Consider the following 15,074-nt stretch of genomic DNA (forward strand, 5'->3'; position numbering starts at 1 on the left):
TTGTAGCCTAGCCTACTTTTGTTCAATGTGCTTGTTGAACGACTGGCAAGCGTGTCCCTGTTTCCCTGTCATCATGTCATTGCTCTCATCTCGTTGTTGCTGCACCTTCCAGTGAAGTTTTCTGAGCTGTTAGATTTATAGAACATCTACTTCCGTGTAATGACACAGGCTAGTAATACCACATAAGCCAGTCGTAACTTTTATAATCGTGGGGCAACGCGATGTAGGCCTAATTCACTAACGAAACTGGCATGAGAGAGGACATTTTCTGACGTTTCAACAACGAAACAGAGTTTGCCATCGTTGCAAGAAGTAAGCAAATTTGTCGCTAGTCGCTTGATGGCATTTTCTCTTGCTAGGGATGGCCAAAAGTCACTTAATCTAGCGACAAAGTCGCTAAATTGGCAACACTTTCCCAGACGTCCTTTGTGTTTATCTTTCGCGCAACGCACGTTACAGAATCCATTTCATTGTGGAAGTAGGGGGTGTATGTGTAGGGACATATACCATGAACTGGACATTTTAACTAGCCTACTACGTCAATGTTTTAACGTATATCTTAAGAATATTATTACAATTTACCATACTTTTGAAGCGTTCATGATGACAAGGGGTTTTTATTTATTTATTTTTTTAGGTTGGTTGGGGGCCCCCCTACTAAGCCTACTGGTAGGGGGCCCCAAGCAGCCGCCTACCTATATGCCTCTATGTTAAGACCGCCCCTGGTTGCCGGTTCGAACCCCGACCAGTAGGCCAAGGCATGGCTGAAGTGCCCTTGAGCAAGGCACCTAACCCAACCACTGCTCCCCGAGCGCCGCTGTTGTTGCCGGGATTAGTGTGCGCTTCTGTTCACTGTGCTGAGTGTGTTTCACTATTTCACGGATTGGGATAAATGCAGAAACCAAATTTCCATCACGGGATCAAAAGAGTATACTTATATACTTTGGCGCAGTGCTGCTTGCAACGTACAATCTGAACCCGGCTTAACATGATTTGATGATTTGACTGTTAAATAACACGATACAATAATACAATAAAATATGTTGTAGATAGGCGTTTCATTTCTCATTTAACGATGCGCATTCCATTTTATTTGGAGCATGACAAGGGGTGGAAACAATTAAAGCTGTCTTCCTTTTGAGTCAGATTTTAGCAGACGGTGTGAGTGACGTATTCTGAGTTGATTGGGCTAGACGGTCCCTAGAGCCTCCCCTTCTGCAAATCCAACCAATCGTTTAATGGGACGCTAAATCGCGTCTAACAGCCTGTTAACCAATCAGATGTGAAGACTTTTTTCAGTGCAAAATTTGAATCTACAAGCTAGGAGGAAACACTGCCGGAGTTGTTTAATTTGAAATCGCAGTCCACTGTACAACGACGTAGATATTTAGGCAGTTATATGTTAATTCGATGTGCTGGTAGTAGTCTAAAAGTTTAAGACTAAGGCGTTTGGTTTTTGAAACATGAGGAAGAGGTAGGTAACGGGCTTTATTTCGATACTGTGTGGATAAGTTAAGTGAAAATACTGAATCGAATTGCTAGGACTAACGTTAGCATAACTGATAACGTTCGTTTGTTAGCTACCGATAAGTTAGCATACACTGCTAACGTATGGTTAGCTGATGTTTACCCTATATTAACGTAATGACAGAACAAATATTGTGCTAACTCATAATGTCATTAGATAACAATGCGGATTACTTTAGTTAAAACGTGAATGCTGATCTTAAGGATAGACTTCTTGAATTTCCCCTTGAGGATCAATAAAGTATCTATCTATCTATCTATCTAGACTCATGTCGAAACTTAACAGTATTTAACGTAAACGTTGTTTCCGTCAGCTGTAACACTGACGTTAGCGTTAAACACCAGAAGAAACATTGGAATGGTGTTAGTTCGATAACTAGGGTGGGTCACAGTAAACGCTATGCTACTTAACTTTTGCTTAACTTTTATGTTCTTGATTGCTAAAATAGTAACGGTAACTAGCTAGTTAAGATTAGTAAGTTAAGTGCTAGCTGCTACCTGTTGCTACCAAACATAGTGTCAACAGTCTTGTGGGGTAAACTTGAATCTTTCATGGCTGGGTCTCTTCTAATCTGGTTTGGTTGGTTTGCAGTGAGGTGCATGCATCAGAATCGGTGGCGTGCCTGAACAACGCATTGAACCACTTGAAAGACATATGGGAGGAGATAGGAATTCCCGAGGACCAGCGCCTACAGAGGGTCGAGGCAGTTCATATGCACGTCAAAGTGAGTGATATACAAGTTTATGTTTTTCAAACAGTCTAAGATGCTAGATATGTGCCATCTGTCATCTCTCAGTTTTTCTTTTTTGTGTTTTTTATAAAGATCTAGAAAGTCAGAACCCATGCTCAAATACTTATCTCCAATTTTTTAAAGGTCCAGTCACAATATGTGGGCCAACTAACAGAGTTGTTTTGGCTTATCTGTCATAATATATACTTTGAATAAAGTTATTGAATGAAGTAGTAAGCTGCTACATGAGACATTTTTGATGCTCAGAAGGGACAGATTTAGTTGGGGATCAGCCTTTAATTAGAACCCATGCATATTGTTTGCAGAATCTTTTGGATATGATGATTTCTGAAGAGGAAGGACTGCGGACAAGGTTGCTGGCCAGCATTGAGACATGCCGTAAAGACCTGGACGTGTTGTGCAAGGAGCTGCACCTAAAACCTTTTCAAGTAGGCTTTGTTGTTCATTCTCTCTGTACTTTGTGCTACATGAAGGAAACATGTCAATGATGCATCATGCTATGTACAGTATGTCTTTGGGTTAAGGTTGTTGTGTAATGAAGCATTTAAAGGACAATGTTTTCGAAAAGCAACTTTTTTGTTGGAGCCCATCTGTAAATTGGTTGCATACAACAACATGGCAAGGAAGGTTCATCTTTGCCATGGTGTCTTTCTCTAGCACAAATACAGGTGCTTCTGATGGTCACTCAATCAAACATGTCAGTGAAAGATTTTACTGGCACACTGATGTATTTGGAACATGTCTCTATGAATGGCCCAGGGAAGAGCTTTCATTCTGTCTGAAAAGCACATAGTTTGACCACTCTTTTTTTTTTTTACATTAAATTTGTTTGCTGTTTTTTGTGTGTAGGAAGAGGGGGGCTATACTATGCTGCAGTTAGAGAAAGACATGAGGACCTGTCTGAAGGCAATGATTCAAGAGAAGACCCAAAGAATGAAGGACTTGAGGGAACTGAGAGAACGGGATAAGGACCTGTGTGATATCTTGTGCACAAGCCTCTATGCCATTGAGATGAACTCGGTTCCTTCCTCAGAAGAGTTGGATGGATACCGTGGTCACCTTGGTACACTTAGTGCTGAGAGGGTAAATATCCATGTGTAGTTTATACAAAATAAGTTCTTCATATACAAGAGAGCTCTCAAATAACATGCCAATGTTATACATGCATAGAAAAATACACATAGTCAATCACTGTTATACCGTTAAGCTGTAGTACAGCACTGGCAATTTGATGTTCATGTTCCAGTTAGCTACCCCACATACAATTTTAGTCTTTTAAAATGACTGAAAATCATAACCTTCACTTATTTTATCCCATATAGATATTAATGCCCATACATAGCTTATCAGATAATGTGTTTTCAGGCTGTAAAACTGAAATGATGCAGAGAGCTAAAAATACGAAGACACATTCTAATGAAGAAATATTTTGCAGACATTGGTTTAGGGACCCATTCATGATATAGTCAAGGTTTGAATGAAATGGCAACAGTTTAGCAGCAGCCTTATCTGATTGGACATAGAATGACCCATGTAGACATTCAAAGTGTTTCTTGTAGTGTTAGTGAAGTCTGAGCTGTTGGCTGTGATAAAATCTGTTTCACTCCAGTACAGCTCTGAGCTTAGGGGGGAGTTAAGCACCTGTTTGCCCTGTCTCCTCAGGACCGCCGGCATGCAGAGTTTGTGGGCATTAAGAGGCTGATCATATTTTGCATGGAGGAGTTGGAGCAGGAGCCAGACACCAGCTTTGAGCGTGATGTGGTGTGTGAGGATGAGGATGCCTTCTGCCTCTCAACTGACAACATCGCTGCTCTGCAGTTGCTGCTCAGTCAGGTAGGACTGGTCAAGTAGTAACACTCTCACATGTTCTACCTTCACACTAACAGTCAAGAGGTTGCCTTCGTTTACAGTAAACACAGTGAGTTGGTGAGGGTTCTGTACTCACTCCTTTAGTAAAAGTCCCTGATGACTCCAGCAGCCCAGTCCAACCACACCCACCGAAATCAACATGTTTTATTTGCCAAGCCAGGCTTTCCTGGTTCAAGTTGTGAGGCAGTCAGATCACTAGCAGCTTGTACTAGTGGGATTACAAAATCTGAATGTTAAGGAATGACGCTCCCCCAACTAAAAGTTGATTGAAATTGCAATCTTGTACATGTGATCCTTTGATGTAACTGCAAATGTTAAATGACAAGCATTCAGCCCTAGGGTGTTCAGGAGTAGTGTTGTTGGTGCTGGTGGTGGTTTCTCACCTTGTACTCTTGGCCAATTGTGGTTCAAGGAAATACTCTTCTGTTCAAAGTCAGTGGAAACAACTGCTGGAGGTTTTTCAATTTTGTTTTGTTTTGTTTTGTTTTGCTTTGAGAACAGCAGCTGAAGCACCATTTGTAAGCAAACTTTTCCAGCATGTCCTTGTGTTGATATTCTGTGTTGCCGTGCAGCTGGAGGGCCGCAAGGCTGAGAATGAGGCCCTGTGCGCCTCCTACCGTGCGCGCATCCAGGAGCTGTGGGAGAGGCTGCAGATCCCGGCTGAGGAGAGGGATGGCCTCAGTGAGCACATGACCGCATGCAGGAAGAAGAACAGAGAAGCGGTGAGTCCACATGTCATTTCACCCAGCCAATTGACTGAGTATCAATCTGTCCTGGTATGTATGTGCGAGTGTAGTAGAGCAGGAGCAGCGTCACCGCTTGACAATTGGTTGGCCTGTGTTCAACTCCTGAGCCTGCCACTGTAAACCCGCGTCACTTTGGATTCTTTTTCATTTTAATTAGGGATGCTATATATATATATATATATATATATATATATATATATATATATATATATATATATACATACACACACACACACACACTCATACAGGTGTTAAAGCTGTTACATCGTTATGTTACAATGAACTTTCTTCTCTGAACGACCGGTTTCAAATGAAAAGCCCCTCACCCCTTACTACAAAAAGGCATAAGGCCTCTTCAGTCATGAACTAATAAACACATTTCAGACATTATCAAGAATATGATTTATAAACGGATAAATTGCCTTAATTAAATAATGGGGTCATTTACAATAAATATCCTTGATTAGGCTATGCTGAGTTCTGAAAGGGAAATGGGCTGTATGTTTTAGTAGTAGGCCTGCAGTATGGAGTTATATCATCATTTGGATTTGCAACAGATGGATTCACAAATACATTACATTTTGCAGGATACTTGATATACAGACTAAATGCAAATATGACATCACATGTTTATTAAAACAAAATATATACGAATAAAACCGACCAAAAAGGCACTAACACTAATACCAAAAAGGCACAAACAACATTACACTTACGTGGTAGTGAGTAGAGGGTCCCTAAAGCCAAACCGAAGTATCCCGAGGTCTTTATGTGGTCGAATAGAGAGTCCAGAAGGAATTTCATCAAGCCAGTACCTTTCCGGAAATGTTGCTGCTGCAGCTGGCGTCTTTAGGGGAAAGTCCGTAGGAGTCGATTGCTGAGTGTGGAGAAACATTCACAATTTCGTTGCTGGTTTTTTTTTTTTTTAAACATAGTTTTTCGGTCTGGCTTTAGGGACCCTCTACTCACTACCACGTAAGTGTAATGTTGTTTGGAACTGTAGAAGAGGTATAAAAATAGCGTTTTGTAGCGGCGAAATGACTTGCCCTGGTCACTTCCAGGCTAACGAGTTTTGATTAAAAACGGTAAAATCGAACTTTCTCAAAACACATCCGAATGACATGATTTTGATGTCAACTCAACGTATGTACTCCCAATCATCCGTAAAGTGCATTTTACTCCGGATAATTCCTTTAATGTGTTTCATCCATCTATTCATTCTTTTATTTCACTTCACTCCTACTTCAGTTAGCAACAGAGGTTCAGCGTCTGGAGGAGCTGAAAATCCAGAACTTGCAGAACTTTGTTCAGTCTATCCGTGAAGAAATTGACCAATACTGGAATATCTGCTTCTACAGTCAGGACCAGAGACAAGCCTTCACCCCATACTACAGTGGTAAGATGCCAAACTGAACTGATACTCACTTGTCAGGTTTTCCGTAGGGTACACATCTTGTGTGCTGCTGGTTTGTTTATGTTTATGCCATGTTTAATACTAACCATATCAGGGCAGCCATTGATTGTGTACAAAGTGGTGCCAACCGTCCTGTCACTGTATAAAGCCTGCCCCATTTTAAGCCTTTATTTGACAGGATAGTGAAAAGATGACCAGAAATGAATGAATGGAATACATAACATGTTGACATGACGTATGAAATTTCCTGTCTCTGTTTTGGCAGAGGACTTCACTGAGGAGCTTCTGGGTCTGCATGAAGCAGAGATGGAACACTTGAAAAAGTACCACGAGGATCACAAGGAGTTGTTCACTGGAGTCCACCAGTGGCAACAGAACTGGACTTTGTTCCTGGAACTGGAGGTTAGGACTGCCTGCTCATCTGGTATACAGTAAAGATTTGCCAGAATAGCTGATGCTATATGTTATTTTATAAGGAGTATCAAGTACAGAGCTTACTGCTAATCAAACTCAGAAGTGTGGTGTTCGCTTTGGAAATCAAAGCCAATGTTTGCCCTATTAGTTGACATTACAGGGTCTTTGGGTTGATGTAAACCTATTAATATTGAACTGATCAGGACTCATTTCTCCCACAGAAAAAGGCAACTGACCCGTCCAGATTCAACAATAGAGGGGGAAATCTTCTCAAAGAGGAGAAACAGAGAGCAGATCTGCAGAGGAGTCTGCCTAAGGTAGCACTATCCAGCAGTATTACTTAGGCCTACCTAGAGCTGCAACTATTAATAGATTAGTTGTCAACTACTATAGTAATCGCCAAATATCTTGGTAATCGGTCTTGGCCATTTTTAAAGGGAAATGCATCAAAATCTGCCAATTGCAACTTCTTAAACATTTTCTGCTTCACTTACTCCTCTATGATGGTAAACTAAATGTTCAGGGAGTGACAAAACGAGGCATTTGAGGACAAAATGATTACTTTCTAGATTAATTGATTACTTGTTTTAATCTATGTTGTAATCAACAGATCTACTATGAATAATACAATGATAAAATAATCGTTAGTTGCAGCCCAAGTCCTACCGTTTTAAAGCACCGAATTACGCCTTGAGATGGTAGCCCCTCTTTTATGGACTAGAAGCTACACAGTTTTATACTGTTTTAAAGCCCCTTTGAGTTCTTAAGTCCTGTGCTCTTACTCAGTTGGAGAAAAGCCTGAAGGCACAGATTGACCAGTGGGAGCAAGCACAAGGGCAGTCCTTCCTGGTGAACGGGCAGAAGTTCCTGGAGTTTGTTCAGGAGCAGTGGGAGCTGTATCACACCGAGAAGGAGCGGGAGAAGCAGGAGCGGGTAGGAGTCCTAAATGCACTCCAGCCACTCCATCTCATCTTCTGCTTACCCACACGTTTCCTGACCTGTTTTATTTTTTTTCTCCTGTCAAAAATAAAGCAATTGAAGAAGAGCAAACAGATTGAGGAGGATATGCTTTATGGAACAACAATGAGGACACCCACGAAAAGAAGATTGGCAGGGACTCCCACACCAGGAAAAACACGCAAAGTATGTACACTCTTGGTGTTCCCTTTCAGATCAGAGTAGCCGTAAGCTTTGTCCAAATCAGATTGGGGACTTCCATATTGTTACAAATAGAAATCCCAAGATTCTCAAATCTTAGGTTGTGCAGAAAGTAACCTTTATGGCATCAGGGGGGAAAAAGTCAATTTGATGATGTGATCATGTTTCTCTTGCCCCATCTCTGCAGATGAACACTACATCCATCATGTCCACGCCAAACACTACACTGCGCTCCACTTTCCAGTCTCCAGTCTTGAGACCACCTCTGTCTGCAAGCAGGGTAACGGTCACTAAATTGGCAGCAGCAAATAATAAAAAATACAGCAGAAGCCTATTGTCCTACCATGTAACTGATAATGCCTTGTTTTGCAATTATCTTTATTCTGTCCAGCCATGGCTGTAGGTTTTATCTGTACTCTAAGAAACATGTGGCATTAATCTGTGAACCCCAGGTTGGCCTTGGGCTGCGCACTCCAGGGCGTGGCAGGACTCCCCTTGGGCTGGAGAAGAACAAGGAGAACATCTCTCATCTCGGAGGCTCTCTGAGGACCGTGGCTGCGAGTCCACAGAAGAACTACAGCATTAACTCGGTTGCCAGCACCTACTCTGAATTTGCGGTAATTCAAACTTTTCCATTTTAATCACTTCTCATCCTGCTTTTGCAACATGTTGTGAAGCTCTGGGCCTTGTTTGCACCAAAAGCGTTCCTTTGAAGGAGTAGTCTGGATGTTCATGATCTGCACACACCAAAGCTGAATATGTAGTTTGCTAGAGGGCTGGAAAGTCTAAGTCTAATTAGTCAGCTGAGGGGGAAAAATTTCTGGTTGGGCAGGGTCAGATTCCACACAACACCTGTATCGGAACTCCCCCTATTACCGCCGGTCCCGTATTTCTGCCGGCTTGCGTGTATGTGTCACTTAATATCCATTTCTATACAAACCAAAACGGTGGATTCCTAAAGAAATGCAAACACCCACACCATAGGTGTATCTAAATTAGCTATGTACCAAAAATTACATTTTACTGTGACTCGAAGAGCTGTAAACAGTGTTGTAAGGCTGCGTGTACACATCCGCTTGGAGCTCCAGTGGAATTTTAATTTCATGACGAGAATTCTCATACTAACCGTTCATGTGCCGTTGAAACGGCGTAAATAGGCGACCCATCAGGCCAGCACTATAACTCCGAGCGTGGTAAACAAAATCGGATATTTCAGGCAGTAAATGTTACCGTTAAGAACCAAACCAGATTTTGTTCAAATGTACACACCTATGGCTACTGAAACATGTAAGGTTAATTTAGCAAATGTTATTTTGAAGTGTTAAAAAACATCGTTGTTTTAGAATTTCTGAATAAAAGTGGTGATAATTGGGGGTGTACCGATACAAACTCTTCAACTTTTGACGAAATGTGTCATTTTGGGGTCATGGATTTAGGTTCAACGCAGTAATTAAGCTTATAGGTTAGTCAAGCCACTGAAAAGTCCATGGCTTTTCCATTTGCTTTCATCTTCTTGTCAGCAGAGGGCACTTGTAGTCCAGAGTAGCTCACTACCTGGTTGGGTGTTATGTAAGAGAGTGGTACCTGTTCCCATCATGGTAATTTATGAGTTTTAAAATTCAAACCATTGCTCAAACACGTTCCAGTTAGCCATGTCCATGCTGCACTGTCAGTATCCTAATATAAGTATTCACTCACAATAACATGTTGCGCAAGCACCAATGCCACAAAGACACATGGAGGGACATTAGTCAGTCAGCTGACTGTTCTATGAATATGGCTCCTGTTGGAAACCCTGTGTCTTCACTCAGTCACGTAGGAGTTGGATGAAGTTGAATACTGATTATGAAGTATGACCCAATCCCATGCTTTGCTTTTTTACCAGCCGTTGTATGGTAAGACATTGAGTTATGGTTTACATTTTGTTTTTAGAGGGATTGTATCAACCTTGAGTCTACCATCATAAGGTTTGTATGCATGTTCAGTACTAACACATCACCAAGAGATCCCTCTAACTCCCCACCTCTTGAGTTCGGTTTCCTTGGAACTCCTTTTTATTGAACTATGAAGGGCTACTTAGACAGTAGGGAATAAAATGACCCTAATAGAATTTGGTGTTCTGAGAAGTTGGCTTCCTTTTTGTATTTTTTATTGACCATGTTCTGAAAGGTTTTCTCTAACACTAATTTCACCCTGAACTAGGCTTATATCCCTCTGCTTGGCATTTTAGTTTTGTTCTCTACTTCTACCTTCTTTGTCTCTCCAAATGATATAAGAATGTACATCCTGTAAGTAGGTCCTCCCCTGTTATGTCTGCCAGTCAGGTGCATCGACTAGTATTGACTTCAAAAAGTTGTTGATTATACAACACCAAGAACAAATTGGGGGCCTGGTTCTGACTAGGGATGCACTGATGCGGCTGCTGCTATCAGGCATTGGTGGTATTGGGTGCTGCTCATACACTTGTACTTAAAAAGCAATTCTGATACTATGCACCATTACCAGTTCATGGCAACATTACTTTATTTTTTTGTGTATTTTTGGTTGGAGATTGCCTCCAGTTACACAGGAATACATTTTGTGATTTATTTTCATCCATCTGATGAAAATTAAACCTTTCTTCAAATTCACTGTGTTAAGATGGTAACACTCCCTTAGTAAGTACAGTAATGTCCTGTGTATTAGCCGCATTGTGTATAAACCGCAGGACTGCTGTATAGATACTTTTGATTTGTACACTTAGTATGGAGCACTCATTCTTGGTTTACTGTATCAGTGCATCTCATCATGACACTTTTGTAACTTAGGGCAGACCACCTGAAATGTGTATACTATTAAGTGATGTATATATTTTGCATTATGGAATTTGTTTTATGTATATATCCATGTATATATCCTATGATTGTATGTATGTATGTATGTATGTATGTATGTATCCATGTATATATCCTATGATTGTAATTGTTCTCCTTTTCATCCTCCAGCGTGAACTCTCCAGTGCCTCAAAGTCAAACGGAAAGAAAGGATCACTGAACTCTACCATTACACACTGATAGCTGAAGAGACTCCTCTCTGCTTGCCATTTTAATTATCTATATGCCTTTGAAGGAAAATGTAAGCTCTCTACAGGATTCTGCTGAATGTAAATGTACTTTAAAATCGTTAATATTGTGTGTGTACAGTATTTTTCTTAGCACCTTTATTCAGAACTCTACACTTACTTTTATTTTTAATCAGTTAAACTATTGCTGATCACCTCTGTCTGAACTTTATCTGTTATTTTATTATTATTTTAGCAGTGTACACAGTACATTGTATGTTTTAGGATGGGGAATTATGCAGGTGGCTTTCTGCACAGTATTCTGTATATTTGTGTATTTTTGTGCTCCACCGGAAATGTAATGATCTTTGAAGATTCTCACTGTATAAATGACATCAGCAGTAGCAGTGGCCCTGCTGTGAAGGCCATAAATCAACTCCAAAGGAATGTGTTCTTACTTTTTTGACTTGGGGCACACACAATGGGCAGAAGAGTTTGTGATGTTAAATCAATACCAAAGGCCTACACACTCTATACAGTATCAGAGTGAGTTAGCTTACTATGGCCATAGAACTCAGGTTCAGCTTTTGTCAATACAGGGATGAGCAACTTGCAATAAATGTTTTAGCGTTCCTATGTTTGGTGCTGTTGCTGTTTGTCTTTTCTACATTAGTTACTGCCTTTGATTCCTACCATTTGCCTCTGTTGACTTTTACTACCATGCTGCGTAGGGGCGGAACAAAATGTTTAATATTGAAATATATTGACAGTGTTTGTAATACGTTATTGATATACTAGTGTGAAATATCAATATTTTTACAAAAAACATGCGAGCGCGCTACATGTTTAACCAATTTGACCAAACCAATCTGATGTTCTAGTCACTTCATGACTTGGGGCATATCAAAGAAGAAACTAACAGGGAGAAAATGAACTTTGTTGTACATCAAATACACAATTTTTGCCTACTCGGGAGTATTTTTTCTTCAGCAGTTATATTGTGATGAATCACAGATAGTTTTCTATCAATGTATTCAGTGTTGCAGTTTCACTGTATTATGATATTGTTATCGTGTCTGCATCGATTCATATTGGCCCACCCCTAATCCTGGGTACAAAATGTAGTTTACACCACATGGTTAACCATCTGTTGAAGAAGAAAAAAACACCATTGGGTTTATGTCTACTGTATTTGTATAATTTCTCCATGTGACCACGTCAAAATTAATTTCGGCCTAGTAAAGTGTCATGAATAATGTTTCTATGTGCAAGCATACAGTTTTTTCCGGTTATGCATAATTTCTGCAAAAACAATTCCTAAAAGGGGACTGGGTGGTAACAACTAATCAAAAGCATGTGTGTTGAGCTAAATGCAGAGTTTTCACAATGTGTTCATCATGAGCTCCTCTAAGGCCCTCTCCCGGTGGTTGCCATGCACCAGCAGCACCTCTTTAATGGCATTCTCTTTAAAGCCCATCTCGTTGAACTGGGTCAGGAGGCGCAAGAACTCTGAAGCCTGAGGGGAAAACAAAGACATTGTCACAGACAAATTCTGGACAGCTGTCATGTAACTAGTCATGTAGTTTCCACTCTACTCCACCTTGGACTGTTTCCCAGTATGTCAAGACAATTAGCTCTGTGCACATGATCGGTTCTCTAAACCCTTGAGGAAGCAGTCACCTTGCTTTCGCTGTAATGGAACATTTCCAAAGCCTCTTCCACCTGGACTTGGTCATAGCCCAAACCACGTAATCTTTTGCAGGCCACCAGGTAACTCAGGATCTGTGAACAAAAAGCCTTTGTCATTGAGGTCAATGTAAAAGGACTATAAGTAAAACAGTGTGAACTGCAGCAATTCTCCTATAGTTTCTCCAGTGTATTGGTTGATAAACGCCACAGTAAAACTGAGCAGAAGCAATTATTACTGAGTATCAGACCTGTTCAGGTTTGCGAAGGCCGGTCTTCTGCAATGCAATGATGGCTGTCCGGAGAGAATAGCCCCGCTCAGTTATGACGTCCAGTAGCTCCTTCTCGTCCTGACTCAGGGCAGAGAACAGCTCTGTTGCGGAATCTTGCCCTGATGGTCGTCCATGTGAAGTCTTGCATCGCTGAGTCCTCTAGAGATTCACAAAATAGACAGTTCCATTGCCTTGTTCTAATAATCAAACAGATCATGTTTAGGAGGTAAAATTATTAGTTTTAACTGTGGTACAATGTCTCCTGGCAACTATGGGAAATGTGATATTTTCACTTAAATCAAAAAGTTTGTCATCTAATTGGCCATACCTGTGCAGCTGGTTGGTGATTTCTGGATGTAGAGATGTGCCCAGCTGAGGATGGCCTGGTCTGTATCAGCGTGGAGGACGGTGTGATTGTGGCTGGATTCAGTGTGGCTGGATTTCGGCTCTGTGAATGCCTTCGACCACTGGAAGCAGGAGTGCCACGCCTGTTGGATGTCCTTTGGCTGTGGCACTGTGGGCTGGCCAGCCGCTGTGGTGCCAGCTGAATGTCCTGGCCAGTGGACATGGATCTCCTGGGACGTGACGTGGTCCGTGGGGAGGACTGTCCGGACAGACGAGGAGAGGTGTTCTGCTGGATCTCAATCCACCTGGAGCCCAGCCGCTTTGGCCCTGAGCTACGGGGCCTATCCCCACACTGGCAGGACTGGCAGTGCGCACTGTCCTCTGTGGATGAACCTTCATCATCTTCAGAGTATCCACCAGCGTCACACTCGGACTCAACAAGGAACTTGACTGTGCGGTGCTGTTGGGGGTAGCCCATGTCGGCTGCGCCCAGACTGTGGCTACGCGGGCGACGCTTGGACTCCCAGCTTTCACTGCTTCTTCGTCGGGACATGCGACCTTCCTGAGGGCTGCTTAACATCATCCAGTGAGGGGGGCAGGAGGGATGCGTGCTTGACCAAGAACCACAGGAACCTTGAAGACTACTTAGAACCCAGTTTTCCACACTAAAGTCATACTATAGAGGATAAACATACACATTATGTAATAACCAAGTGTCTAAACTGCAATAAATGTCAGAACTCTAAACTGTCAATATATTATGCATTATTTTGCAAAAACAGTTGGTGTGGTACTCTGGCCAACTGATAGCTGAAATGTATCTTGTGAAACAGGTCTCCACAATTATAAAGTATGGCAAATATCAGTGGTTCCCACCTTTGTATCTTGAAGTATTTGAAGGCAATCTGGAACGTTGATGTCCGGAGCTGTTACCTCTCGAGTCTCTTCCAGTGGCTCATCTAGGGCACCCATGGGGATCTTAAAGGGGATGTCCTCAAAGCTACTCATGCTGTTCACAAACACACCACAGTTATATTTTCATTTACTGAAGTGTATCTGGAAAAACAGTCTGCGTGTTCATAACATGATGACATATCTATTGTTGTTCCTGATGTTTAAGTTCATCCTGTGGTCCTGTATAATACCATGCGTAGTGGCATTATCCTACTTTAATTAGTCAGTGCTTATCTTTCACGTGTCCAATACACACGTATACATCTTCATATCTTTGTACAAGTCTGTTCTAGAAATATGTATACCTAGATGCTGAAATAAAACAACATAACTATTTAGGAGAAAATCTAATGTTACATTTACACTCAAAAGTCAACCACTGCATTGCAACTTCAAATTCATTTCTAGATATATCATACAAGTGAAATATATTAGTCTAGATTCCCAGTACCCAACAATACCACACAATACACAAAATACTTACAAACACAGAATGGATAAATCCCAAAAACTGAAGAAACAGGAGAGCAACCTGCACTTCTGGGTGTAACGCAGTGTTCAGTGGCAGCCCGCTGGATGGTCTGTACTGGAGGCAGTGTCCCAGTGAGGCACAGGCTGTGCTTAAAGCTCTTATGGCTTACACATGGCTTACACATTCTGAGTCACGCATGATTCATACAACTTGTTTACAAATGCAGATCCTCTAGGAACCTGTTGCATTTGCATAGTGCATTGGCTTTTTGGTATTTTCCTCATGCATTTGACACATTATTGTAATGACTACAATAACATGGCTATTTCTTGCTTGTAAAACTATGATGCTCCCTTTCACCATAACAGGAAGATGAAATGTGGTCTGTGTTACTGGTCTACATCAAAGCTGTAGAGGACTTAAGT

The 15,074-nt window shown here is 41.4% G+C and overlaps 2 protein-coding genes across 3 annotated transcripts; one reads left to right on the forward strand and one right to left on the reverse strand.

Annotated features, from left to right (window-relative positions):
* The first annotated feature begins 1,245 nt into the window (after positions 1 to 1,245).
* Positions 1,246 to 11,558, forward strand: prc1a (protein regulator of cytokinesis 1a). 2 transcript variants are annotated; one of them, XM_042110139.1, is made up of 15 exons: positions 1,246 to 1,474; positions 2,120 to 2,252; positions 2,585 to 2,707; positions 3,129 to 3,362; positions 3,942 to 4,112; positions 4,721 to 4,870; positions 6,143 to 6,290; positions 6,574 to 6,710; positions 6,944 to 7,039; positions 7,509 to 7,655; positions 7,755 to 7,865; positions 8,068 to 8,160; positions 8,333 to 8,497; positions 9,813 to 9,847; positions 10,865 to 11,558. In XM_042110139.1, exons 1-15 carry the CDS (start codon positions 1,464 to 1,466, stop codon positions 10,911 to 10,913), a joined length of 1,803 nt encoding a protein of 600 aa, XP_041966073.1. In that variant the 5' UTR covers positions 1,246 to 1,463; the 3' UTR covers positions 10,914 to 11,558. The 2 variants fall into 2 exon arrangements, with proteins under 2 accessions (XP_041966073.1, XP_041966074.1); XM_042110140.1 differs by lacking the exon at positions 9,813 to 9,847 and having other exon boundaries at positions 1,250 to 1,474.
* Positions 11,559 to 12,011: 453 nt separating this feature from the next.
* Positions 12,012 to 14,829, reverse strand: LOC121723919 (ubiquitin-associated protein 1-like). Its single transcript, XM_042110147.1, has 6 exons — positions 14,662 to 14,829; positions 14,100 to 14,232; positions 13,207 to 13,899; positions 12,858 to 13,037; positions 12,601 to 12,702; positions 12,012 to 12,436 (listed from the first exon to the last, which is right to left on the reverse strand). Exons 2-6 carry the CDS (start codon positions 14,229 to 14,231, stop codon positions 12,302 to 12,304), a joined length of 1,242 nt encoding a protein of 413 aa, XP_041966081.1. The 5' UTR covers position 14,232; positions 14,662 to 14,829; the 3' UTR covers positions 12,012 to 12,301.
* Positions 14,830 to 15,074: the final 245 nt, after the last annotated feature.

The sequence above is a fragment of the Alosa sapidissima genome, chromosome 11 (assembly GCF_018492685.1).
Source record: "Alosa sapidissima isolate fAloSap1 chromosome 11, fAloSap1.pri, whole genome shotgun sequence".
NCBI lineage: Eukaryota > Metazoa > Chordata > Actinopteri > Clupeiformes > Clupeidae > Alosa > Alosa sapidissima.